At 47.2% G+C, this 22639-nt stretch overlaps 10 protein-coding genes across 10 annotated transcripts; 7 read left to right on the top strand and 3 right to left on the bottom strand.

Moving 5' to 3' along the window:
• The first annotated feature begins 262 nt into the window (after positions 1–262).
• Positions 263–1457, top strand: ltpA (tyrosine protein phosphatase LTP1). The gene is made up of 2 exons (XM_040781154.1): positions 263–560; positions 628–1457. The coding sequence occupies exons 1-2, from the start codon at positions 512–514 to the stop codon at positions 1161–1163; spliced, it is 585 nt and encodes a 194-aa protein (XP_040641145.1). The 5' UTR covers positions 263–511; the 3' UTR covers positions 1164–1457.
• Positions 1458–2039: 582 nt separating this feature from the next.
• On the bottom strand, positions 2040–2960 carry aspf2 (major allergen Asp F2; the record flags this gene model as incomplete). The annotated part of the gene is made up of 3 exons (XM_040778728.1): positions 2040–2081; positions 2133–2539; positions 2594–2960. The coding sequence occupies 3 exons, from the start codon at positions 2958–2960 to the stop codon at positions 2040–2042; spliced, it is 816 nt and encodes a 271-aa protein (XP_040641144.1).
• A 3035-nt stretch (positions 2961–5995) lies between these two features.
• On the top strand, positions 5996–6529 carry EURHEDRAFT_384298 (ankyrin repeat domain-containing protein; the record flags this gene model as incomplete). The annotated part of the gene is made up of 1 exon (XM_040779611.1): positions 5996–6529. One exon carries the CDS (start codon positions 5996–5998, stop codon positions 6527–6529), a length of 534 nt encoding a protein of 177 aa, XP_040641143.1.
• Positions 6530–7020: 491 nt separating this feature from the next.
• EURHEDRAFT_384297 (short-chain dehydrogenase-like protein) lies at positions 7021–8154 on the top strand. Its single transcript, XM_040779610.1, has 4 exons — positions 7021–7442; positions 7497–7604; positions 7653–7812; positions 7867–8154. Exons 1-4 carry the CDS (start codon positions 7135–7137, stop codon positions 8050–8052), a joined length of 762 nt encoding a protein of 253 aa, XP_040641142.1. The 5' UTR covers positions 7021–7134; the 3' UTR covers positions 8053–8154.
• Positions 8155–8677: 523 nt separating this feature from the next.
• EURHEDRAFT_294601 (uncharacterized protein) lies at positions 8678–9882 on the top strand. The gene is made up of 5 exons (XM_040778247.1): positions 8678–8730; positions 8783–8996; positions 9069–9314; positions 9375–9472; positions 9552–9882. Exons 2-5 carry the CDS (start codon positions 8840–8842, stop codon positions 9570–9572), a joined length of 522 nt encoding a protein of 173 aa, XP_040641141.1. The 5' UTR covers positions 8678–8730; positions 8783–8839; the 3' UTR covers positions 9573–9882.
• A 496-nt stretch (positions 9883–10378) lies between these two features.
• EURHEDRAFT_528993 (uncharacterized protein) lies at positions 10379–13133 on the top strand. The gene is made up of 6 exons (XM_040787088.1): positions 10379–10745; positions 10797–10832; positions 10893–11092; positions 11143–11305; positions 11366–12110; positions 12161–13133. Exons 1-6 carry the CDS (start codon positions 10693–10695, stop codon positions 12770–12772), a joined length of 1809 nt encoding a protein of 602 aa, XP_040641140.1. The 5' UTR covers positions 10379–10692; the 3' UTR covers positions 12773–13133.
• Positions 13134–13225: 92 nt separating this feature from the next.
• Positions 13226–15251, bottom strand: EURHEDRAFT_409674 (isocyanide synthase family protein). Its single transcript, XM_040781153.1, has 4 exons — positions 14802–15251; positions 14490–14749; positions 14285–14435; positions 13226–14237 (listed from the first exon to the last, which is right to left on the bottom strand). The coding sequence occupies exons 1-4, from the start codon at positions 15034–15036 to the stop codon at positions 13402–13404; spliced, it is 1482 nt and encodes a 493-aa protein (XP_040641139.1). The 5' UTR covers positions 15037–15251; the 3' UTR covers positions 13226–13401.
• On the top strand, positions 15202–17130 carry EURHEDRAFT_409673 (MFS monocarboxylate transporter-like protein). Its single transcript, XM_040781152.1, has 3 exons — positions 15202–16157; positions 16211–16438; positions 16488–17130. The coding sequence occupies exons 1-3, from the start codon at positions 15603–15605 to the stop codon at positions 16980–16982; spliced, it is 1278 nt and encodes a 425-aa protein (XP_040641138.1). The 5' UTR covers positions 15202–15602; the 3' UTR covers positions 16983–17130.
• Positions 17131–17608: 478 nt separating this feature from the next.
• EURHEDRAFT_293943 (zinc-binding alcohol dehydrogenase family protein) lies at positions 17609–19292 on the top strand. The gene has a single exon (XM_040778246.1). The coding sequence runs from the start codon at positions 17882–17884 to the stop codon at positions 18965–18967; it is 1086 nt and encodes a 361-aa protein (XP_040641137.1). The 5' UTR covers positions 17609–17881; the 3' UTR covers positions 18968–19292.
• A 2340-nt stretch (positions 19293–21632) lies between these two features.
• EURHEDRAFT_409671 (demethoxyubiquinone hydroxylase family protein) lies at positions 21633–22560 on the bottom strand. The gene has a single exon (XM_040781151.1). It carries the CDS (start codon positions 22426–22428, stop codon positions 21790–21792), a length of 639 nt encoding a protein of 212 aa, XP_040641136.1. The 5' UTR covers positions 22429–22560; the 3' UTR covers positions 21633–21789.
• Between the last annotated feature and the right edge of the window lie 79 nt (positions 22561–22639).

Here is a 22639-nt window from a genome sequence, read left to right as displayed (position 1 = left end):
CAATGGCAGCGTCACTGGGACAACAGTGCACCGCCACAGGTGCCACTCACCAGCCACACTCTTTTTATAGACAGGCTGCAGAGTTTGACCACCGTACAAGTACTCTATGAATAGAATACACTATGTAGAATGAGAATGACACTGCCTGATTGATTCATGCACAGAGTAGACGGTATGGAATATGTAGTAGTTCATAGGACTCTATGGGCCTGTGTTCATGAACCACGGATATACTTCGGGATGCATACACTTACAGGTACCGGTCAATGCAACATCGATCATCTAGTATTTAGTGTCCTTTATTCACCCTAGCCTATAACAATTGGTCTCGTATAGTCGTGGACTATGCGTCTGTCCTATTCTCGTATTCGTATTGCTCCGCATTTCACGTGAGACACGCGCCATTATCGATAAAGCTCTTTCACCCCACCTCGCTATCAACAGACCAGCTTCGACGCTCTGCTCATACTACCATACCACCAAAGTATCACACGGCTCCAGAGACATCACTATGTCTAACAACCCGGTCAATGTTCTCTTCGTCTGCCTCGGCAACATCTGTACGTTCTCACTTCCATCACTACCCCGCCATGCCTCTGTTTTACACCCCACTAACAACTAGAACAGGCCGTTCCCCCATGGCCGAAGGCGTCTTCCGCAACGTTGCCTCCTCCCACCCCCAAATCAACGAAATCGACTCCGCCGGTACAGGCGCGTACCATGTTATGGAACCCCCAGACCCGCGCACAATGACCACCCTACGCTCCCACGGCATCAAGAACTACAACCACGCCGCTCGCAAAGTTACTCGCGAGGACTTCCTGACCTTCGACTACTTGCTCGCCATGGACAAGTACAACCTACGCGATCTGCTGGATGAGAGGGCTGCCGTGCTTGCGACGTTGGGTAAAGGTGGCGGGAAGAAGGGGAGTAAGGCTGCTGCGGCGGCGGCGGCGGCGGCAACGAATGGGGAGGATGTTAAGGTTGCGGAGGTGAGGCTGTTTGGGGATTTTGGGAAGGGGGGTGTTGTGCATGAGCGGGTCGGTGGGGGTGAAGTTGTGCAGGATCCGTATTATGGTGGGACGAATGGGTTTGAGGAGGTTTATCAGCAGGTGGTGAGGTTTTCCGAGGGGTTTTTGGAGCATGTGGAGAAGAGACAGTAGGTTTTGTGATTAGGATGATTTATGATTGCACAGATACCCTCGATAGAATAGACAGCGTGAACCGTGTAGACCAATTCGGAGCTTCAAGCCTCGACATATCCATTCATGCCTTCGGTACCATGCCTTCGGTATCATGCAAACCTCCAATTTAGCCGCGGACAACTTGAAGGTTTCCGAGGCTTCTTTGTCGTCCAGTTGATACTTCCTTTTCTTAGGCGTGCTCTTTCTAACAATGCTGTTGATTGTTCGGCTGGGAGTCGTGTAGGTGCCGGTGTACATGTGCTTGCAAAGCTAGCAAAGGTGTTAACATCAACGTCGTCGAGAACCACGACTCAAGTTGTTGATTCTTGCATCCTGTTGTTGATTAGTGCGTGTAGCGGCTGTGTCATGTTTTGGACGATGTCTGCGTGAATAATCATCGGAGTTCTGTTTTCGCTGACGAGGAAGCTAAATTGCGGTGGTTGGATGATCCTATGAAGCGCAAGTGGTTAACAATGCCCAGGGAAAGGCAAGCGCCGGTGAAAACTTCTTATAGTTAGCCATATTGAACGCACTCGTCATCTGCGAATTTGGTAAGGCAGGTAGAGGATGATTACTGAGGGAAGAATTCGGGTAGCCGAATGGTTCAGTGGCCAGTCATGGCAGGAATTTGCCCTTATTGCTCCAAAAAAAAAAAAAAAACCAAAAAAAAAAAAAAAATCGTTATTCTCATATAGCAATTGGTAATTCATTAACTACTTCTTGTTTGTTTCAGAATCATGGAATTGATTCCGACAGTGGGTAGGCTTTAAGAATGCATATAGGCATGGAGAACAGACTCTCAAGCTCCCTCCTCCGTAGCATGAGCATGCCCGGATATTCCCTGCGCTCGTCCAGCTAAGTGCAATGCACCTCCCCTCCCTCGTGGGTGTGACAGTTCTAAGTCAATTAGCCAACCGCAACAGCCACCTCCAGTAGGGAACTACTCACCTCAGGTAAATTGCCACCATCCGCCTTATCCTCATCCTCATGTTCATGCTCATGGTTGTGCTCTCCAGGACATCCAACCCCTGGAACAACAATATCAAACGCATAAGCCTCGAGCGCAAAATACTGCAACGTGTCCGTGTCCCTCGTGGAAACGCTCTTATTACCAGCGGCCAGCTCAATAACCTCATCATACCCCTCCGCGAAATGGTCAACCCAATTCTGTCCAATTGAAGGCATGTGGAACAGCCGGTGCAGAAGGTCTGCGGCCCAGAAGGTGTTTGTCTCGGTGTTGGAAACTGTATAGCCGAGGGAGCACATGGTGGTTAGGGACCGTCGAGTTGAGTAGCTTAGATCGCAGATGACGGTTTCGTTGGGCGCGGTTGTGTCACGCCAGTGGCCTGCCCAGCCTGTCGACCGGTGTTAATTTGGATGCTAAGCATTTAAAAGGAACGAAGACAAACCTTCATTATCGCAATTCCCATCCGGATTATCGCATCGGAAAAGCACATTTCCCTTGTCTCCGCTGCTCAGGAGTTCATAGATGCCAATCGGTTCAAAAGAAGGTCTATCCCCAAAGTACTTCCGGTAGATCGAGCTTTGATTCCCCCAGCGGAGGATGTGCTCCTTAGCGTGATTAGCTAGAGCGATGGACTCGTTGAGGCCAGTCTCGATCTGCAGACGCTGAGTTGCATTGCAGCTTGAGTGGATTGGGTATTGAGTGATTGCGCCTGCGTCCCAGGGAGATGGAGATGGAGTAGTTTTATTCTGCACGGGGGTAGGAATGGCTGAGACGGCGGAGAGCAGGAGTAAGGGGAGGAGGGATGCCATTTTGGTTAAGATGTCTTTGGAATCTCCGGTAAGTGGTTTCTGCCGCGGATAGTCAGGGCTATGTAGGGTTTTATAATGTTGCTTTGCGGAATGGTTCACCTTGGCGTGACAGCTGCCAAGTAACTGACATTCGTAGATAAACCCATTTTAGGGCATATCTCCATTTTCGTATTTAGGGCCAAGAGGTACCTTACGAATGCGTCCATGTCGCTCTAAATGTATTCAACCCTAAGGATCTCATGCCATGGGCATAAAGTGATCTCGCGAGACCATTTTTGAATACCTTGTACGAGGCCCTGTCTGAAAAGAGCACCTCTCGCCATACAGTGCTTTCCTGTTCGCTTAAAAATACATATGCGGTATTTCAGCGACACTTATCTGTGATCTCGCGCGATATGCAAGCGGGAACGGAGAGTGCCAAGGGCTGGGCAAGGACCTTGGAAGAAACAAGCCGTGCCAATTCCCAAAGGCTAGCTTATAACGCTTCTATTCAATTGGATACTACAGACTAAAGTGGGTGGGAATGCCGGGAATCTCCTGGCGAAGGAAGATATCCTACTTAACATGGGCTTGGGAGGAGATTCGCTCCTGAATGGTTCGGGCCCAGGGAGATACGGGATAAGCCAGCCGGGGCTGGTAATCGCATTGAGTATTCAACTATCTAGTTTGTTATTAATGCACAATTTCCTTGATGCAAAGCATTCTTGACGGTAACCATGAAAAGTAGCCAAGATCAAATGCCGTAGAAGCCAGCAGAGTATTAGTATATCCTCTTCCAAAACGCCCTTTCAAGTCACTATTGTCATTACAAAATATGTTCTGATGTCACTAAATGATCCCAATTACCCGTGAAATATTTTGTGCTTGACCAACCCCAGAAGAAGCTGACATGCGGCGTAATGGATAGCCAATTTTCGACGCGGAGACCCCCTCCAGGCTCAATTCGTCCAGTATTACTTGAGTAACAACCAAGAGATCACAAGCTAGATAGGCGCTTGAAGATATGTGGATGATAGCTCTAAGATCACGGTAGAGAGACTTGAGACTGTTGACGCAACGACTCGACCAGGAATTTGGTCGCCTGAATGTACAACCTGGCATGATGGACAATGCTGGGCCTTGAGCTGGTCGATGCAAAAGGGCCTTCAATTTTCAAAGCGCGGAATTGGACACCTAGATGGTAGTAGACAAGATTTGAGCCTCTTTCTTTCTATTAACTTTGATGTTGGGGTCCGGCCTTTTCATCGCGGTTATAGACCATTAGGATATCGGCGTTTGAACTATGCTGCCTCTCATCTTTATAGGTCTGTCAGAGTCAGTTGAGGCGCAGCTAGGCGTCGTATAAGTGCCAGTGTGTAAGTGTTCGCAAAGCCCCCAAATGCATCGACATCGACATCGACATCATCAAGTATCGCAATGCCCTTTGTCGACATCTTCATTAAGTCATTACCAATGATAGCAAGTAGAGGATCTGCTCTCCCTTGAACAATGCTCGCATGGATGGCCGTGGGGGTTTGGTCTTTTCCAACGAAAACGGTGAACTATGGCGACTGGGTGATTCTACAGAGCGTTAGCAAACGCGTAATGATATGGTAGTGCATAGGACGAAGTGTAGTTGGCTGTTTCTTCATTTTTCCCTACAGTTCGACAATTGATAGGACATGTGTTATTCTATCGGCAGAGGCACAAGGCCAGGGACCAACAGCACAATATATATGAGTGAGCGTTGAATGTCCGGAGAGCTGTTTGCTCAGGCAAGAAAATAAACTCAGGTCACCTACAGCAATCCCATTCTTTTGTTTGTAAGGAGCTGCAGTTGGAAATACTCAGCCTACTATAATTGTATATATGGCAGTATTCACCCTATGAGTTACCATACTTACCGACTGCATGAAATAGTCAAGCCAAGGCATTATATAAGAAGCACAGTAGCTCACCAGAGAAAGTGCCCATCTGATAAACAAAAGCGTGTTCTGTCGAGTGTTCCTTGTAAGATGGGTGTCAAATTATGGACACAGAAATATCCAGCACTGTTTAGAAACGCTGATATGAAGGACAACAGAAAATCTATGCAGAATTTTTTGAGATCGCCGGTAGAATTGATAGGGAGTCTGGAAATAGGTGAGCTTTCAAGTCATTCGTTATGTGAACAAGCCCAAGACTACACAATTGGTCCAAATGCAGCTGCCTGAGCTGGCTTGTCTCAAGGTCTATTTGGACTGAACATGTTGGCAAGGGCACCTAGCGAACGCATCATGATTTTCATCTCACAAATATACACATCAAAAGTAGCCTTGCTAGCGCAGTATTCCGGATGGGTCGACTTGGGCCGGGAAGTCGACAGGCTGCCAACGAACTGCATGGACCCTTTCGCTACAATCACCACGCCCACAAAGACACAGTTCAGCTCAATGGTACTAGCAACATTAATGCAAAACATCTTGGTGACTCTGTATGTAATTTGAGACAGTTCGATCGCCATGCCAATATTTTGAGAGTTGCTGTGTGGAAGATCGTGTCCAGTTTTCCGCCCCATCCCAGGCTAATGGTTCTGTATGCATTCTCAATTGAGTAGCAGTCTGTAAAATCGAGAGCGAAGTGGGGTTGTTTGAGACCCATGTCAGATAAGTCATATCAGAGAACTTGGCAAATGTCACGTAGACATGGAACCCAAGGGAGAAGTATTTTTGGGCTAGATAATGGCCATAGCTACTGTTGCCGCAGCCGATGAGAATTATCTTGAGTGATATTATGAATGTTCGAAGCTAGTTTCAAATGTAATGAGATGTTTGTACGAAGAGGAAGAGAAGAAGAGAAAGAGAAAGCGAGGGAGAGGAGAAGGTATCCATTCACGCCAGGCAGATACCTGTAGCCTATAGGTCTAGTGCAGCATTGACGTCTGTTTGCTGTCGTGCTTAGAAGTGAATGTTGAGGCTGGTTGCTTCTCTGCATTCACATTACAATTTTTGTTATTGTCGGCTCCTTCGTAAGCAACCCTACTTAGCAAACGTCACGCCACAGCAAGGTGGCTGTTTATGAGCACGACTATTTTCGTTTTGAATCTACCAATCGAGGTTTTCCTCGATATTGCCGACGAACTGAAATACCCCGAGACCAGCGTCCTGAGCCGCACATGCAGCAACATGTATGGGCGGCTGAATATCTTCCTGTATGGACATAATGTCCACAATCACAATGGTTGGGAGATGTGGAGGGCCATTAAGCTAGGAAGTAAGACCGCATTACTGAAATTCATCGAGCAAGGTGCCAACCCGTGTGCGATGAAGCGTATGGACAGATCGCTTTACTATAACCCTTATGTCCCATATGAGGAGTGCGCAGACGGGGAGGACGAACCAGGCACAAAGAAGATCATTGATGTGGCACAAGAGTATGAATACCTGCACACCCATGGACTGATCTGGATCCCTGCTCAAGACCACCATATTGGCCGTCGACGGGTTCTTTCTCCCTTATACCTTGCGGTCAAGCACCAGCATGCCGAGATAGTGCGGATTCTGCTGGATAGTGGTGTTGATCGAAAAGTGAAAAGCCGAATTTACCAATGATGCCTTTGCGCTGCAGCAGAAAACGGGGGCCTAGCATTAGTTCGAATGCTGTTAGACAAGGGCGCTGAAGTGACGCCACCGCAAGGCACATAAAAAGAGGGTACTTTTTTGATACGGCGAAGGGCAGTGATGCAGACGTGATAAGGCTTCTGATGGAAATAGGGCCCTTTGATCCCATGTTAACATCCAAAGCGGACACGATGTTGATTCTGGCGGTCATTAAGGGAAGCGAGGATCTACTTCGTCTTCTGGCGGAAAATGGGTTTGGATCCGGAACAACCGGGCCAACATGGCCAGACGGCATTGGATGCTGCTCAATTCTATTTTGAATACTGAGGTTGTGGATTAGCTGAAGAGCCTAGGCAGGAACGGCAATCAGAGTCCAGGAGATATGAACTATGAATTAATGTGGTTAGCTTTTCTCAAAAGTTTGTCTGCTTAAAGCGTTGAGAATATCCATTCATTCGGCTTAGAGTTCCGATGACAAAAGCCCTGACGCAAGACCAGTGATGCCATACCACGGTCATTTCTTGTTATCCCATATCTAACTAATCTCTGTCTCCTATTCACCCATTGCTTTACAAATTGAAAAGAAAGCAGAGATAATGGCTTCGTACCTCGTCACCGGAAGCTCGAAAGGCCTCAATCTGGGAATCTGTAACATCCTTGCTTCCAAACCTCCTTCCGAGGTTTCCAAGGTTTTCACATCCGCGCGCAGACACACCGATGCATTGAAAGACTTGATTTCACAGTATCCCGGGCGTGTCGAGTTTGTGTTGATGGATGTAACGTCTGAGGAGAGTGTCCAGAAAGCCGTGGAGCAGATTGAGAAGTCTCTCGGGGGCAAGGGCTTGGATGTTTTGATAAATGGAGTGGGAGTCATGCCTTTTACACCGGAAGGCATTCACACAATGTGTGTTTACAACTTCATTGTATCTCAATGAAGATAACCGTCTAATTCGAATAGGAATAATCTCGACTCGACTTTGAAGAGCAATGTGTTGAGCGCCCACCTGGTGACCAGGAACATTATGCCGTTTTTGCAAAAGGGCAACCTAAAAAAGGTTGTTACCATGTAAGTGTCCATATTCACACCATTGAATTAAGCATTGATCATCATTAGCTCCACAACACTTGGCTCGATTACACGGGCGAAGAGATACCACACGCACATGCCTACACCAGCCTACAAAATATCCAAGGCAGCCCTTAATATGCTCATGGTGCAGTATTCCTTGGATTATGCGGATCAAGGCTTCACATTCTTCGTTGTTTGCCCGGGGGTAGGTTTGTCACCAGGATGCGGGATTTCGCTGATGCTGACACTTGATTTATAGTGGGTAAAGACGGACCTTGGGGGGAAGGATGCCGACCTGACCGTGGAGCAAAGTGCAAATGCAATACTGCATAATATATTCAATTCTACTCAGGCAGAAACCGGAAAATTCCTGAACATCCATGTGCCCGGATGGGAAAACGCACCGGGCATCAACCAATACAACGGAAATGAAATTCCGTGGTAGGCTACAGAGGATACGCGAAATTAGCGGACAAGGCTAATTGGAATTCGATAATATATGTTGGCAATATACAAGTGTTGGACAACCACTATGGCTTCAATGGCGTACGAACTACTACGTTAGTTTCCAGGTATAAGGGGCTAGATAGGGGCTGTAGAGATTAAATACGGAATTAATTGCATATACGGCGGGTCGCAGTCTTTTTTTTTTTTTTTTCTTTTCCTTTGGACTTCTTACAAAATGTAATGGAAATACCGTATCTGTGCCCTGGATATATGTGCGTGGAGAGTCATTAGTCTGAACCTCGCAACCAACCAGAGATGACAGCGATCCAACCAAGCATGTCAAAGGTCCCACGTAAAGATTCCCCTTTGACCAGCCTTATGAGTCCAGAATCTTGTCGAATTCGTGGAGATCGGTGCTGAACGGCTATGCTAAGGGCCTGCAGGGTAAGATATTTGGGCAGAGCCTCATCAGCGAACGAGCGAATAATCGTGCCCTTCTCCGGTTTTCTCATGCTCCATGATTCTGACGAGTTCTTGTTCACCAATTAAGCATCGAGTTCGTGTGCGGAGGCTCAGCTAATTACGCATATGCTTGCTTTTTCTCCTGCATGAGGCCTGAAACTAGGGCGGTGCAATACGAAGGGGATCGGTGGTCATATTTTGCAGATCGAGTAATGTGAGAACTCGGGATTTTTCTCTCAACGGCTGACAGTTCATATATAATATAGATTTGATAAATTCTGTTCCGGTTGAAAGCTTTAGAATCATTACCTGAACAATTCACTATGGCAGGACCTCAAACATCGCCCAACCTCTACCCCGACCAATACACTCTACAGCCCAATGTGGAATTCGTATTCACCTCCGACGAGAACTGGTCTCACGTCGAGGACATGGCCCTACGAAGACGAATTCAGAACAAGGCCGCTCAGCGGAGATATCGTACGTTCTCCTCAGTTCTCAGTTTCCAGTTCCCAGTTATCTCGTTACATGTCTGACAAAAGTACCGATCAGGCCGCAAAATGAGAGACCAGCAAGCAGCATCCACAGCGGGGCACCGAAGCCCCATACCTTTGGCTATGGAGCTTTCCCCCAATCTGCCTTGGTATCCCGATTCTGTACAGGGGCCGAATCCGATAGCAACGGGAGAGCACACCCCGGCGCTATCGTGGGATTCAGAGACAGATCCGTTTCTGAACGGGATGCCGAATAAGTCATGGCAATGCCATCCGTCAGAAGAATTGCTTTTTCCTCCCTCTGGTAATCTTTCTCGTCCATCGTCGGCATCGTCTTGTCTTAGTGCAAATGCATTTCCTCAAGACACGAGCTTTTTAGAGCAGACCGGGCGGAGCTTCCACGGGGCATTGCCTATTGATGATCCATTTATTGCCGTCGGGATGTCTGAACGTAATTGCCAGGTATGAAGAGTCGTCATTGAATTACCTAGCTTCTACTTAAATTTTGAACAGTCATCGCCTCTTCCGCTGTGTTCAAAAGATACAAATGCGGACCGGTTAGCGAAGCGCATTAAGAAGACACTGGACGAATTATCTCTACTCTACGATATTGGTATCGAACTGGAGTTGATACCCCAGGATAACGATATGTTTATTCAGTTGGAGAATCTGAAGAAGGGGTTTTGTAAGGCCATGAAGGTGGCATAAAAATAGGTCGAGGCGGTCACTATAAAAATTGTTTTTTAGCGTGCTGCAGTCTCTAATCTCAACTCATGGAAGATGACACTTTCGTTGAAGCTTTCTAAATAATTACAGGATAGGGTTTGTCGATACCATTACTAGTAATATCTAGTCAAGGACTACAAGGTGGCGTGTATGGAGAGACACAGAGATACTATTGAATCCTCACTGAACCTAGTACTTTTTCATTATGGACGGCAAGAGCCGCTTGACTAAGTCTGCAGGCTCACCAACCGAGTGCCGTATTCAGCTAGCTCACATCCCCTAGTCTAATTAGATGCCTAAAATCCCTTCGTATAGCCTTTGGCGATGTCTCCGCGGAAACATTCTCTCATAGTGACTCTATATTTCGTGATTTGCGGCTCTTCCAACGTTGACAGAAAGCCCCACGTGGCCTAGTCTCAGCTCTGATTGTATTCGACTGGCATTTCATGCTAAAATTAATTGGTAACTAAGTTAAGGATTTGATCGGAGTCACCGTTCGCGATGACACTCGCTGCCGTAGCGTCAAAATGGCCTGATGCTCTCAAAATACCCGAAACACTGACCCAACGTCTCAAATCCTGCAATATATTTAGGATTTTCTCACTATGGGGGGGCTTAAGTAATAAATAATAAGGGTAAAAGCCCTGCATTCCGCCCTATAAGTGTCTGGCTGTGGTGTCAGCATTCCTTGACGTTAGGGCTCAGCCCGTAAGCTGATATGGTGGGAACTGGCTCAGCCCTAGGGCTGTGGCTATTATACGACCGTTTAATCTATGAAATGAAAATAGCTTTGTCTCATAATGCTAACTGGATTGAGTGTTATGCGAGTTATGAGGATGTCAGAGGGGATGAGGGTAAATTGTACGTAGTATAAATATCTAAAAGGGGACTATCGGCCAAGGTATCTGCCGTAAAACGAGAAATTTGCAAGCTTGCATAAAGTTACTCTATTTAACATGAAGCAATTATTTTCAAGCCTGCTTTTCGCGACAGCTGCATGTGCAGCTAAGTAAGTACTAGCGGCAATGTCTTGTGCCGTCGCGGACTAACGTGTAGACAGACTCTCCCAGGGCTTGACCCAGACACAAACGAATGGGTAAGAAGAATACTCATTTCTCATTCATAATAAGTTGGTTAGAGTACTAATTTTCACCAGACTCTCAACATGGGGCACACTAGACAACCCGCAATTCCCCGATTTCCTTCCATCTCGTGATGGGCCTACGGAAGACCCTTGGGAGAATCTCAACAACCAACGTCGGGATAATGACCCATATCCCGAGGTCCCTTACACGGGGGTAACAAGATATTATGACTTTGAGGTTGCTCGAGATGTCCTCTCACCGGACGGCTATGGTAGGTCATAAAGACGATCCGGTCATTGAGATCAAACTGACATTTGGCAGAGAAAAACGGAATATTTGTCAATGGGCAATTCCCTGGGCCCGCAATTGAAGCAAATTGGGGGGATTGGGTGGAAGTAGCCGTGTATAATAACATCACGGGTCCCGAAGAAGGTACATCAATGCATTGGCACGGTATCTCCCAAAAGGGAACTCAATGGGCCGAGTAAGCAGTTCCTTTTTGTAACAATACCTTTATGTTACCCACCTTACTGATGACTACCAGCGGCGTTCCTGGTGTATCCCAATGCCCTATTGCTCCAGGCTCATCCTTTACCTATCGATTCCGCGCAAGCGAATACGGTACCTCCTGGTGGCATTCGCACTATTCCGCTCAATGGACAGCCGGAGCATTCGGTCCACTCGTCGTCTACGGGCCAAAACACATTCCGTATGATGTCGATGTCGGCCCAGTCATGCTCGGCGACTACCACCACCGCGATTACTTTGAAGTCGTGGAAGATGCCGCTAGCAATAGTACCGATCTCAACGTCTACGCACCCTGGTCCGACAATAACTTGATCAACGGCAAGAATAATTACAATTGTTCCATTTCCAAGACAAACGCGACCTGTGTTGATAATGCAGGACTGGCGCAGTTCCGCTTCCAACCGGGCAAGGTCCATCGTCTGCGATTGATGAATATCGGTTCCGCAGCACTGCTCCATTTTAGCATTGATGGGCATAAGATGCAAGTGATTGCACAGGACTTTGTGCCAATTGTGCCATATGAAGCAGACGTTGTTACTTTGGGTGCTGCACAAAGGACGGATATTTTGGTGATGGGAGATGCTGATCCCGACCAAACGTACTGGATCCGGTCCAACATCTCTACCAATTGCTCCAATACGTACACCTCCATGGCCTGGGCGGTTCTGTCATACGAGGGAAATGATGATATTCAGGAGCCAACGACTGACAGTACCGATGCCGTGAAAGAGGCAGACCGGAAAGACTTTCTGTGTAAGAATGTACGTCAAGAACCCTGGCCATTCATATCGTTGTTACTAACGGTCCGCAGGACGATCTGAACAAGACAGTCCCGTTCTACCCCCAAGCCCTCAAAGAACCCGACATCACGACTACAATCCAAGTCGACCTGTACACAAACGAGACAGGCCACCATTTGTGGACTATGAACAACCGAACACAGCGAACGGACTATAACAATCCGCTCCTTCTCCTCGCCAACGAAGGCAATTTCTCCATTCCAGACCCTGACTGGAACGTCTATGACTTCGGAACTAGCAAAACGGTTCGCATCGTACTTAATACTGTCTATCAATCAGCACACCCTATGCATCTTCACGGTCACTCTTTTCAAGTGCTTTCCGAAGGCGCTGGTCCCTGGGATGGCACAATTGTTAACCCATATAATCCAACCCGTCGTGATACACATATGCAACGCCGCTACGGACACTTGGTGATTCAGTTCGAGGCCGACAATCCAGGTGTATGGTCATACCACTGCCATATTGCTTGGCACGCCAGTATGGGGTACAACATTATGATTCTGGAGCAGTCGAGAGAGATTGAGAATTTGGAGATCCCGGTTTATATGGAGCAGACATGCAAGGATTGGGATCAATGGTCGAAGCATAACGTGGTGGAACAAATTGATTCGGGTATTTAGGTTGGCATGGGAAGTTCGTACGGGGGGAGATTGACACTGGGTAGTTGCATAAGTTTGTGAATAGCGTTTGGAGTTTGTGTTTGGGTTTGAGTTGGGCAGAGATTATGATATGAGCGTCAATAGTGATTTTTTTACATTACAGGATCCAAATCATTACTCGGACATACGCTAAAGGACATATTCATTATTCGAGGAGTCACCATAATAGTGGATACAGATGTCTTGGGTAATTTTAATTAAACCATTTTAGGGGTTCATGGTGGCTATGAAATGTATCACTGCGAATATGGGATATATACAACCGTTACGAAAAAGCCCTATTTCGCTCGCATCGACCCAAAGAATAACATATGACCTTTCCACCTTTCACGTAGAGCCTTTTATCCTTTCCATAACTGAAAAGTCTATTAAAGTTATTAAAACTGTGTAATCGCTTTCCAACTTTGAACCGTTCTAGAAATCCCTACGCATTGAGGGTGACAGAGGAAGATCTCCCAAGTATAAAACAGCTCTTCAAATGAAAAAAATCATAATCCTCTATTGACATTTATATCCAATAAAACACTAAATACAAACAAGCAAGAACGCAATCGGGAACCCAAATATAAATAAAACCAAAGACGAGTCCTTCATGCTGCTGCTGCTGCTGCATTTTCAAATCCGATCACCTTCACAGGACCCTTGTGAACTTCCCTCAATTGTTGCACCTTCTCCAGCTGAGACTCGGTAAGTGACTTCTCAACACCTGACTTAGGGTAAACAAGCATGGTATTTGGGTACTGCGCCTCGAAAATAACATCCTCATCTTCCCAATCCCATAGGGCAGACTTCTCCCGGTAAAAGTACGGCCGTCCGTCCTTGTACATCAACCGGTGCGTGTCACGCACGGCCTTGGAGTGGACAGTGGTATAAGTCCCGTCAAGAGCAACAGCGATGGAACTGTGCCATGGTGACTTGGGGAAGGCACCCGAGCCTTGAACAATTAGAGGAATAGACAGCTTGACGCTACCGCTAGACGGGTGAATAGACAATCGAACATGCTCCGGCTTCGTCGCCTGCAAGAATTTTGTAAACGACTCTGCCCGGATCATCATATTGATGGCGACTTTCTTGACAATTTTTCGGTATTTCTGGCCACTGGTGGCATTTGCTGCTACCGGGCTATGTCGGAGGTCAGTCTCAAGGAAGCGGATAAAGCCGCAGTATGTGAGCAAGGTGTCTGGGTCATCACGCATCATTTCGCGGACTTCTTCTTCGGTACGGCCGTATTTCTCGAGGATCTCGTTGCGGCATTTCTGGGCGAGAGAGAGGTAAGATTCTTTGTTGAGGCCGGTGTTGGCTGTGTAGCCGAGGATGTCCATGACTCGGAAAAGTTTGATTGATTTGTTGTAACCCTTAGACTTGGTCATTTGGACTAGGCCGTCGCCGTAGGCCCAGGTACTTTCGTCGGTGATTCCGACCACGTCTATCTGGGTTAGTCAAGCTGCTTCTCAAGAGGTACAGGGAATATACCATCAAACAGCAATCCATCTGTGGCAATATGAACCTCGCCTCCAGGTGGGTAAACCACTTTGATATCCTCGCATAGCTGATGGAGACGAGACAGTGCTAGCTCTTCACCCAAGTCAGGAAGGACACCGGTAACCTTGTCTACTTTGTTGATCTGCGCAACTTAGATCAGCCCTGTTTTGTTCTTGGATACCTCGGTCTGACTAACACTCTTCCAGGGAAAAGCAGGAAGAATCATCTCAATAGCATGCCCCTTTGCCACCTGCGTTTTTACTCGATCCATGAAGAACGACTTGCCAGTCCAACTGGTGACCGGTCCCTCCACATCTTTAGGTTGGGTGTGAAGACCATATCCTCCAATAACGTCAAGGATATCGCTGGCAAGTTTGTCCGAGTCGGTTTCTGGCTCACTGATGATTGTGACTGCTCTGTCTTCTTCAACTTCGAGGTCATCTTCGGATTCAAGCTCTGGAAGGGCGTTAGCAACCACATCAATAAGGGTGACCAGAATAATACATACCAGTAACGGTAATGGTGACCCCATCCTTAGGGACCTTGACGTAGTCCTCAGTCGAGGAAGCCTTCGCTGGTGCTTTGACTTGGTGACATTCGATGACTTTGGATGCTGGAATGCCAGCATCGACATCGGACACGGAGGAGGTCTTAAGAAATTGGCTCTGCCACGGGAAAAGCATCTCTCTCCACCATAGAGGATTGAACAGCTTTCGCTCAACTGGAAGGGAAAGAGATGCCATTGTGCCGAAGTTTCACAGATTCTGAGCGATTTCTAATTCTGGGACCCTTGTAGAAGAGAATAGAATGATTGTGCTTGATTCTTCAACGATATGGTCCATTTCAACCCGGTTTAAATATCTATACTCCCGTCACGTTTTTCTCATTTTTCACGTCTGTCACGTCTGTCATTTCTCTGACACTGTTCTTCATTCAGCCTCTTCGCGTTCCATCCTGATTCTGGTCTATTCTTGGATTCGTATTTCCATCCTACCATACAAGATACAGTATACAGCCTGTGGTAGCCCTAATCGATGCTTCGGGATCGGTCATAGGTCATCGTGCCGGTCATCTTGCCGGGCAGAAGCACCATGCAGGTGTCATCAAATCCTGCAGTATAGTGGCGTGCGACGGTCATGCTGACTAGTGAGGTTAAGCTTACAAGGCTGACTGGAAAAATGAGGACAAGAGCCCGTTAAAGTAGATCTCATGTTTTAGAATTCTTTTTCCCACCTTTTTGTTTCTCTTCAATCTTTGAGCCATACATCTTTCAATCACAGTTCTCGCAACTTCATTTGCATATTCAAAGATGGCTTCTACTTCTACTTCTAATAGCAGCTTAGCAGCAAAGGAACCCTTCGTGAGCTCCGAGCCCGAAGAGACCCCCGCCGAGAACACCCAAACCGCAGTCCCAGAAAGTTCTCTCCTCGCCCGCTCCCAAATCCTAGTCAGCCATCTCATCGTGGTAAATGGATTTGGCTACTTCTCCTCCTTCGGTATCTTTCAATCACATTGGATCGATACCCTCGGCCGCTCCAATTCCGATATTTCATGGGTCGGATCACTGTCCCTCTTTTTACTCTTTTTCTTGGGCACCCTTTCGGGCCCGATCATGGATCGGGGGTATTTACGCCACTTACTTGTAGCAGGATGCGGATTTCAGATTCTGGGAGTGTTTACCACCTCCGCTGTTTCGCAGTACTGGCAGCTTGTGCTTTCACAGGGCATTGTACAGGGAATTGGAAATGGATTACTTTTCACGCCATGCATCGCCCTTGTTTCAACTTATTTCACAAAGCGACGAGCTTTTGCACTCAGTCTGGCGGCTTGTGGGGCACCGGTTGGTGGTGTTGTGTTTCCCATTGTGAGTTTATGCACCTGTCATCATGGCGGGGTGATGTAGACTGACGAATACAGATCGCGCAACAGCTGTCGCCGAAGATCGGATATCCCTGGGCGATCCGGGTAATGGGGTTTATCATTGTCTTTGACTCGTTGCTCATCGTCCTCCTGGCCCGACCACGCCAGTTCAAGCGTACCAAGGGGCCATTGGTTGATCCAAAGGCGTTCAAGGAGCCAACGTACCTGTTCTTTGCAATTGGTATCTTCTTCACTCTCTGGGGTGTCTATATTGCTTATTTCTACGTATGCTTGCCTCTTCGTCCCTGTTGCTTTTCTTCACTAACGTGAGTAGACGACCACCTTCGGCAAAGAAATCATCGGCATCTCCGAGAATGGCTCCCTCACCCTCCTCATGATCCTCAATGCCGTTGGCGTGCCAGGCCGAATTGTCCCCTCTCTCTTAGCAGACAACTACTTCGGCACTTTCAACACCCTCCTCCCCTTCGTATGCGCTGTCTCCGTCCTTCTATACGGCTGGATTGGTGTAGACTCTACGGGTGGCTTCTACGGCTTCGTCGTAATCTATGGTATCTGCGCAAATGCAGTACAGACACTTTTCCCCTCGGCATTGTCACAGCTTACCACAGATCTCAGTAAGGTTGCTTCCCGGGTCGGAATGGTCTTTACGGTGGGAAGCTTTGCTTGTCTTACGGGACCGCCGATTGCAGGGGTGTTGATCAGTAAGAAGGATGGTGATTATTTGTGGGCGCAGCTGTTTGGGGGTACTTCTGTTATTCTTGGATTTGTGCTTTTATCTGTGGCGCGGTGGATGAAGGGGCGGTCTTGATGTGTATTCTGCATAGACTGGATTGTTTGGCATAGAAGGCGGAGAGTGCTTTTTCGTGATTTTGGTATTATTGGAAAAGCATTACATTGCATAGAATAGAATGTTCCCGACACGATCTTCGTTTTGCATAAGTAAGCATATGCGTTGTACTCCGTAAGCCTTGACCGGATCGACAAGTCACGTCTCTTCGTCGGGAGATGCTCAGCTTTATTCGAATCCTTTTTCCCTTTGGACGACTGGACTTTGGCTTGGACCTTGTCGGTTAGACTTGTTCTGTAGATCGATCTAATCACATCGCTCCCATGGCTCACTGTCGATGTAGCAAAGTAGCGATGACATGAGCACGAGCACATATCACCATGCCATCAGACAGGCTATGCATTAAAACCATTCGGTGCCTCAGTCGTACGTTTCGAGCCTCAGCCTGACAGATACATTAACTCCGTACAGTAACCAGCGAGTAAGAATAGAAAAGACGGAGAGGAATTAACACAGCTTACCAATCGACATTCCTCTAGATTCTGCCGTATTCATGACATTCCAAGACAATGCTTAGAAACCAACAACAGTAAAATTGCCATTTATCCTCAAAAATTCGAAATAAGCAGTGCATTTTGCTGATTGCGGTGTTTATTTCCGGGTGGTATATCGCAATCGGAGACCAGTATGGCAGGATTAAAATAAGCGCTAGATGACCCCTGCAGCTCACCTCGTATAGGGTTGTTTTTGCTTTTTCTTATGTTTGCTCTGAATTGATTGTTAAGCACGGATATAGGAAATGCATTTAAGTCCGTCGATCGGGATATAAAAAGACGTACAATATCGCACCCGGAATACTCATCCATTTCATCCGCAATTCGTGTGTTCACACATCACGCCATATACACCACATCACCACCATGTCTCAACGTGCCATCCAAATTCAGAGCCCTAAAGTGGCCAAGTTGGTCACCGACGCTCCTATACCCAAGATCCGTGACGACTATGTTAAAGTTAAGACTGTTGCTGTCGCCCTTAACCCCACGGACTGGAAACATATCGACTTTTTGGCCACCGAGGGCGCCATTGTCGGATGTGACTACAGTGGTGTTGTTGAGGAGGTTGGTTCTGCAGTGACAAACCTGAATGTTGGTGATAAGGTTGCTGGTTTTGTTCACGGCAGTAAGTTTCTCTTTGGATATTGGGGTAGCCGACTAACAAATCTAGGTAACGGCGATAACATTGAAGATGGCGCATTTGCCGAACATATAGTGGCCAAAGCTGCCATTCAAATGAAAATTCCCGAGAATATTTCCTTCGAAGAGGCTTCCACTCTCGGTGTCGGCATTACCACAGTCGGTCAGGGCTTATACCAGTCCCTTGAGCTGCCATGGCCCTCCACGACTTCCACCACAACAGACGATTCCCCCGCTATCTTGATCTATGGCGGCAGCACCGCAACCGGTACCCTCGCCATTCAATTCGCTAAACTCTCCGGCTTCAAAGTCCTAGCGACTGCTTCCCCACATAACTTCGACCTCCTGCGCTCCCTCGGCGCTGATGAGGTCTTCGACTACCACTCTCCCACTGTTGGCGCTAAAATCCGCGCCGCTACTAACGACCGCCTCACCCACGTCTTCGACTGTATTGCTTCCGAGTCCTCCGTTGCTATCTCCGCGGAGGCTATCAGCAGCGCGGGCGGTACTTACAGTAGTTTGTTGCTTGTTAAGGAGTTCCCTCGCGCGGACGTTCATAACAAGCGCACCCTCGCGTACACTGGTATTGGCGAGACCTACCACAAGGGTGGTTCGGAATTTGCGGCGGACCAGTCACAATTGGACTTCCAGGTCAAGTTCTGGGAGCTGTCGAGGGAGTTGTTGGCTCAGGGCAAGGTTAAGGTGCACCCGTCTGAGGTGCGGGAGGGTGGCTTGGAGAAAATTCTGGAGGGCATGGAGGATCTGAAGCAAAACAGGGTTAGCGGTGTTAAGCTTGTGTATCGGGTCTAGGGCTGTGTTGGATTGTTTATGTTGCTTGAATAAAGATTTAACCAAGAGAATACCATGCAATATATATATGCACTCTGTATTTCTAGAGCATAGTGAACCATTTCAACTACAAGCAAGCGGGATTCAGAGGATATCATTTTTACGTTCATGTTGCCATATGCCACATCGATTTTATAAAATCAAGCCACGAACAGGGTTTCGGCCAATTCCTCAGCATATTCCAAAACGCTAGAATGTAGCTAATTATGCAGTCTTTAAATGTGGAGATGCGAAGTTGAATGAAGACCATTCAACTGGTGGTCCAGATTAATTTTTTCCTATTCCCATCATTGGTTCTTCATACTTCTTCGACACAACCTAATCAGCACGATGGAGACGAAGATTATATTACCTATTCTGGAGAATATAGGTGCTGAATACCGTTACGCCTCACTGATTGAGACGAATGTCTGGGGCACGTGTTTTTGGACAGGTAACTTACACCGTGGTGCAGCATGCACTAATACAAGTGCAGATTAACAAAGGATAATTGCCAGTCGTCGCACCTAAGCTTCTGCAAGCCTCTTTATTGAAAGCTTTGGAAGGCCCGGACTCTCTAGTTATTATTGAAAAATGAAATATGGAAGCCCGGCAGGCAAGGAAGAGACTAACTGGTTGATATATACGGCTATCTCTTTGATTGGCGGGGATTATTGTACATGTGCAAGAAAGTTAGATAATGCTGACTGCTTTGGGAAAGTTATTCCAGTCATCTGGAGGCTGCTTTATATACTGGAAGCGGCTAAACATGAAGTCTTGGGGGCTCCTATAGGAAAGGTAAGAAGCACACTCGAGATCTGTCCCTGAGGCATAATTACGAGACCAGGATTCTGTGATATTGTACGAGAAGACAGCGAATATTCTGTGCTGATATAAAGTATCATTTGAGAATCCTGTCATGTGCCATTCATCAAGGGTGAGTACACCGAATTGGACAAATCCTTATCATGTGACCTGTACTTTGAGACTATAGACAGGGAGTGCCTCCCGGATAAGTGTCCGACAAATATATAGTGTGGAGATTTCCCAGAGGAATTCACAGAGCCCTAATATGAGTTGCCAAGACCACTATACATATCTCATCGAGGCTCTACAAAAGCCTGACGTTCGACCAAAGTCCCAGGCAAATGTATTAACTCTGCATTCTGCGGACGACACAGACATGAGAAAATAAGCCGTGAGTGGTATTCGTGGAAATATTACCCGGCCAGTTGAAGTCTGGATTAGATCCACCTGTTTGTCCGATGGTGTTTGACTTAAAATATCAGGTCGCTTCGTTGTAGAGCCGTGACTACACCGCGCGTGCCATTAATTAAGTGATAGTGGAGTATTGAGTAGTAGAAACTGTATCTTGCCAGGAAGCTGCATCATCGAACCAGTTATATACCTGGATCGACATGAAGAACTCTCCCAGCCACCGGGTGTGGGCCATTGTGGACTCTACCGGGTTAGTGGGACCTAGTATCCAGATAGAATCGTAAACATATAGAGGGTGGCATGGACGGCAGGCCTCACTTTGTTGCCTTTAGTACTTCAGAATACTGTCAAGATCTGTTGGATGGATGGCCATGGCATTTGGCATAATCCTCGAGTTTGCGTATCAAACAAACTAGTGAATGCCATAAGCAATCCAAATCATCTCAATCAAGAATCTGTGTGCTGACTGCACCTAGTTACTTTGGGTCGCTTACATATACTATGGTTTCTATCGTCACCGGACATAGTCAACTCAACAAGCCGGAGGTTTCTCTCCCGCAGATGCAACGATTGTCTGTCCCACTGTTCAGCCCAAAAGAGCCTTGATCGATGCATTAAAGTCATGGCTGGCAATCTATCCGCGTGAAATCATAGTTGTAACTACTGTACTCGTCACGACCGCGGGAGTATGGTTAATGCGACAATGGCATACTTTGCTAATGGGCAGGTCATTGTCTGCAGTGGGAAGACATTTGCTTGTCGCACAGAGATCGTTCAAGGCGCTGAGTTCCTTGAATATTCCTCTCGGGATATTTGGATAAATAAATACCCACTTGTATCGGGAGATAATGTGGCCATCACTTATTGGTTATATCGGAGTGGATGGAGGACGAATTTTGTATCCCAGGATAAATATGCTATTATTGCCCAGCAGGTACCGCGAACTTTCAGGATTCATCTAGGGCAGCTTTTGCCGTGGGCAAGGAACAGCATTCGACGGATCTTTCGTGATATGGCGACTGTAGTCGGTAGTAGTCCCTCGTAGTATCGCATTCTCAATTTCAGGTCGATTGTTTTCCCGGTGATGACAGAAGACTATCTTCTCAATCCGGATTTCTTGACCATCTTGCTCATCCTCGTGGCTTGGGCAGGTGGTTTAGTATCACCGACAACTGTTATACCCAGCACCTGTTCTGTTGCATTATCTCGGATTCAATGCTTTGTTGGAACTTGCTAGTAGTCTATGGCACTTTTACCGGTGTCCAGTCATTGTGGCAGCTTCCATTTTTGGCAATCTGGGGCTATGTTCGGATGGCCATGACGAACTACGCTTTTTTTACTCCTAACCAGGTGAGTTGCTGTACTCCTCGCTGCAACATAGGTCACAACAGCTGACATTTTTAGTCTGAATGGATGACGCGGGTTGGGGCTGCTTAGTGTCAGCTTTCACATATTGCTACGTATTTATTATTATATATTCATTCATATTCTACAGTACAAGAAAAAAAAAAATAGTTGTACACGCATCGCTCAAAAACATATCCAGATTTTGTCAGTCAATTTACGGCTGGCTTGATGATCCCGAATTATACCCTCTCACTGACATTGATAGCAGCCCGACATCCCGCTCGGATGACATTAATCAATGGATCATAAGGCTTTGCCTCTTTCGAGTCGTTCTCGACCGCATGGTCCAGGTGTTCCAGCTCTTCGTCACGAATCCTCCGGAATGTAGCCACCATCTCCTTCAGCTCATCATCAAGTTCCTCCCCTCGTCGCTCAGCTTCAGCCGCCCATGACAAAATCTCTCGCACTTGCTCATTGTAATGTGACCCAATCTCTGTCTCCACAGCCTCCGTGCATGCCATCGCAGCTTCACGACCCATAACTGCGGTAGACCAGCCCAAAACCGACGCCGCAACCTCCCAAACAGGATACATAGCCGTCGGGCGAACTTGGTGTTTCGCAATGTATTTATTGAATGTCGAGAAATGCCCCGCTTCTTGGTCGTACATGTGCTTCATTAACGGCCGGAGGTGAGGATGTGAGCGCACAACGGGTGGTTTTTGTGCATCGTAAATTAGAGTCGCGGCCAGTTCGCCTGCTTGGTTGACACGAAGGGCGCTATCGAGAAATTCACGCTGTCGTTGACTTAATTGATAAATTGGTTTCTTTTGCGGACTGCTGGTCGTGGTTGAATTGTGTCGCACATGATTCAGGCGCATTGTTGAGGGAGCTAGGAAATCGAGGAATGATGGAAATGTGGTGCGAGCCAGCGCACAGTTCCGAAGTGCCTGATTTGTATACATCATGATCTGTGAATTGCAAATTGTCCAAAAATGCCCAAAAACAAGTCCAAGAATCGACTGATTTCGGAGCATCCTCAGTGCCCGCCAATGCCGGCCCCGCCACAAACGCGCGGCAACTAGACTCGGC

This window comes from Aspergillus ruber (assembly GCF_000600275.1).
Source record: "Aspergillus ruber CBS 135680 unplaced genomic scaffold scaffold00005, whole genome shotgun sequence".
Classification (NCBI taxonomy): domain Eukaryota; kingdom Fungi; phylum Ascomycota; class Eurotiomycetes; order Eurotiales; family Aspergillaceae; genus Aspergillus; species Aspergillus ruber.
This window is presented reverse-complemented; position numbering and strand designations above follow the sequence as displayed.

Bases quoted from the DNA above. Each gene is read 5' to 3' on its own strand.
- ltpA (XM_040781154.1), top strand. From the start codon at position 512: ATGTCTAACAACCCGGTCAATGTTCTCTTCGTCTGCCTCGGCAACATC. The intron at 561-627 runs GTACGTTCTCAC...CAACTAGAACAG, and splicing joins CGTCTGCCTCGGCAACATCT to GCCGTTCCCCCATGGCCGAA.
- EURHEDRAFT_384297 (XM_040779610.1), top strand. From the start codon at position 7,135: ATGGCTTCGTACCTCGTCACCGGAAGCTCGAAAGGCCTCAATCTGGGA. The intron at 7,443-7,496 runs GTGTGTTTACAA...TAATTCGAATAG, and splicing joins CCGGAAGGCATTCACACAAT to GAATAATCTCGACTCGACTT. The intron at 7,813-7,866 runs GTAGGTTTGTCA...CTTGATTTATAG, and splicing joins TCTTCGTTGTTTGCCCGGGG to TGGGTAAAGACGGACCTTGG.
- EURHEDRAFT_294601 (XM_040778247.1), top strand. From the start codon at position 8,840: ATGGCAGGACCTCAAACATCGCCCAACCTCTACCCCGACCAATACACT. The intron at 9,315-9,374 runs GTAATCTTTCTC...CATTTCCTCAAG, and splicing joins ATTGCTTTTTCCTCCCTCTG to ACACGAGCTTTTTAGAGCAG. The intron at 9,473-9,551 runs GTATGAAGAGTC...TGTGTTCAAAAG, and splicing joins TGTCTGAACGTAATTGCCAG to ATACAAATGCGGACCGGTTA.
- EURHEDRAFT_528993 (XM_040787088.1), top strand. From the start codon at position 10,693: ATGAAGCAATTATTTTCAAGCCTGCTTTTCGCGACAGCTGCATGTGCA. The intron at 10,746-10,796 runs GTAAGTACTAGC...ACGTGTAGACAG, and splicing joins ACAGCTGCATGTGCAGCTAA to ACTCTCCCAGGGCTTGACCC. The intron at 11,306-11,365 runs GTAAGCAGTTCC...GATGACTACCAG, and splicing joins AAGGGAACTCAATGGGCCGA to CGGCGTTCCTGGTGTATCCC.
- EURHEDRAFT_409674 (XM_040781153.1), bottom strand. From the start codon at position 15,036: ATGGCATCTCTTTCCCTTCCAGTTGAGCGAAAGCTGTTCAATCCTCTA. The intron at 14,436-14,489 runs GTTAGTCAGACC...TAAGTTGCGCAG, and splicing joins CTGCTTTTCCCTGGAAGAGT to ATCAACAAAGTAGACAAGGT. The intron at 14,238-14,284 runs GTATATTCCCTG...TAACCCAGATAG, and splicing joins AGATGGATTGCTGTTTGATG to ACGTGGTCGGAATCACCGAC.
- EURHEDRAFT_409673 (XM_040781152.1), top strand. From the start codon at position 15,603: ATGGCTTCTACTTCTACTTCTAATAGCAGCTTAGCAGCAAAGGAACCC. The intron at 16,158-16,210 runs GTGAGTTTATGC...TGACGAATACAG, and splicing joins GTGGTGTTGTGTTTCCCATT to ATCGCGCAACAGCTGTCGCC. The intron at 16,439-16,487 runs GTATGCTTGCCT...TAACGTGAGTAG, and splicing joins TCTATATTGCTTATTTCTAC to ACGACCACCTTCGGCAAAGA.
- EURHEDRAFT_293943 (XM_040778246.1), top strand. From the start codon at position 17,882: ATGTCTCAACGTGCCATCCAAATTCAGAGCCCTAAAGTGGCCAAGTTG.
- EURHEDRAFT_409671 (XM_040781151.1), bottom strand. From the start codon at position 22,428: ATGCGCCTGAATCATGTGCGACACAATTCAACCACGACCAGCAGTCCG.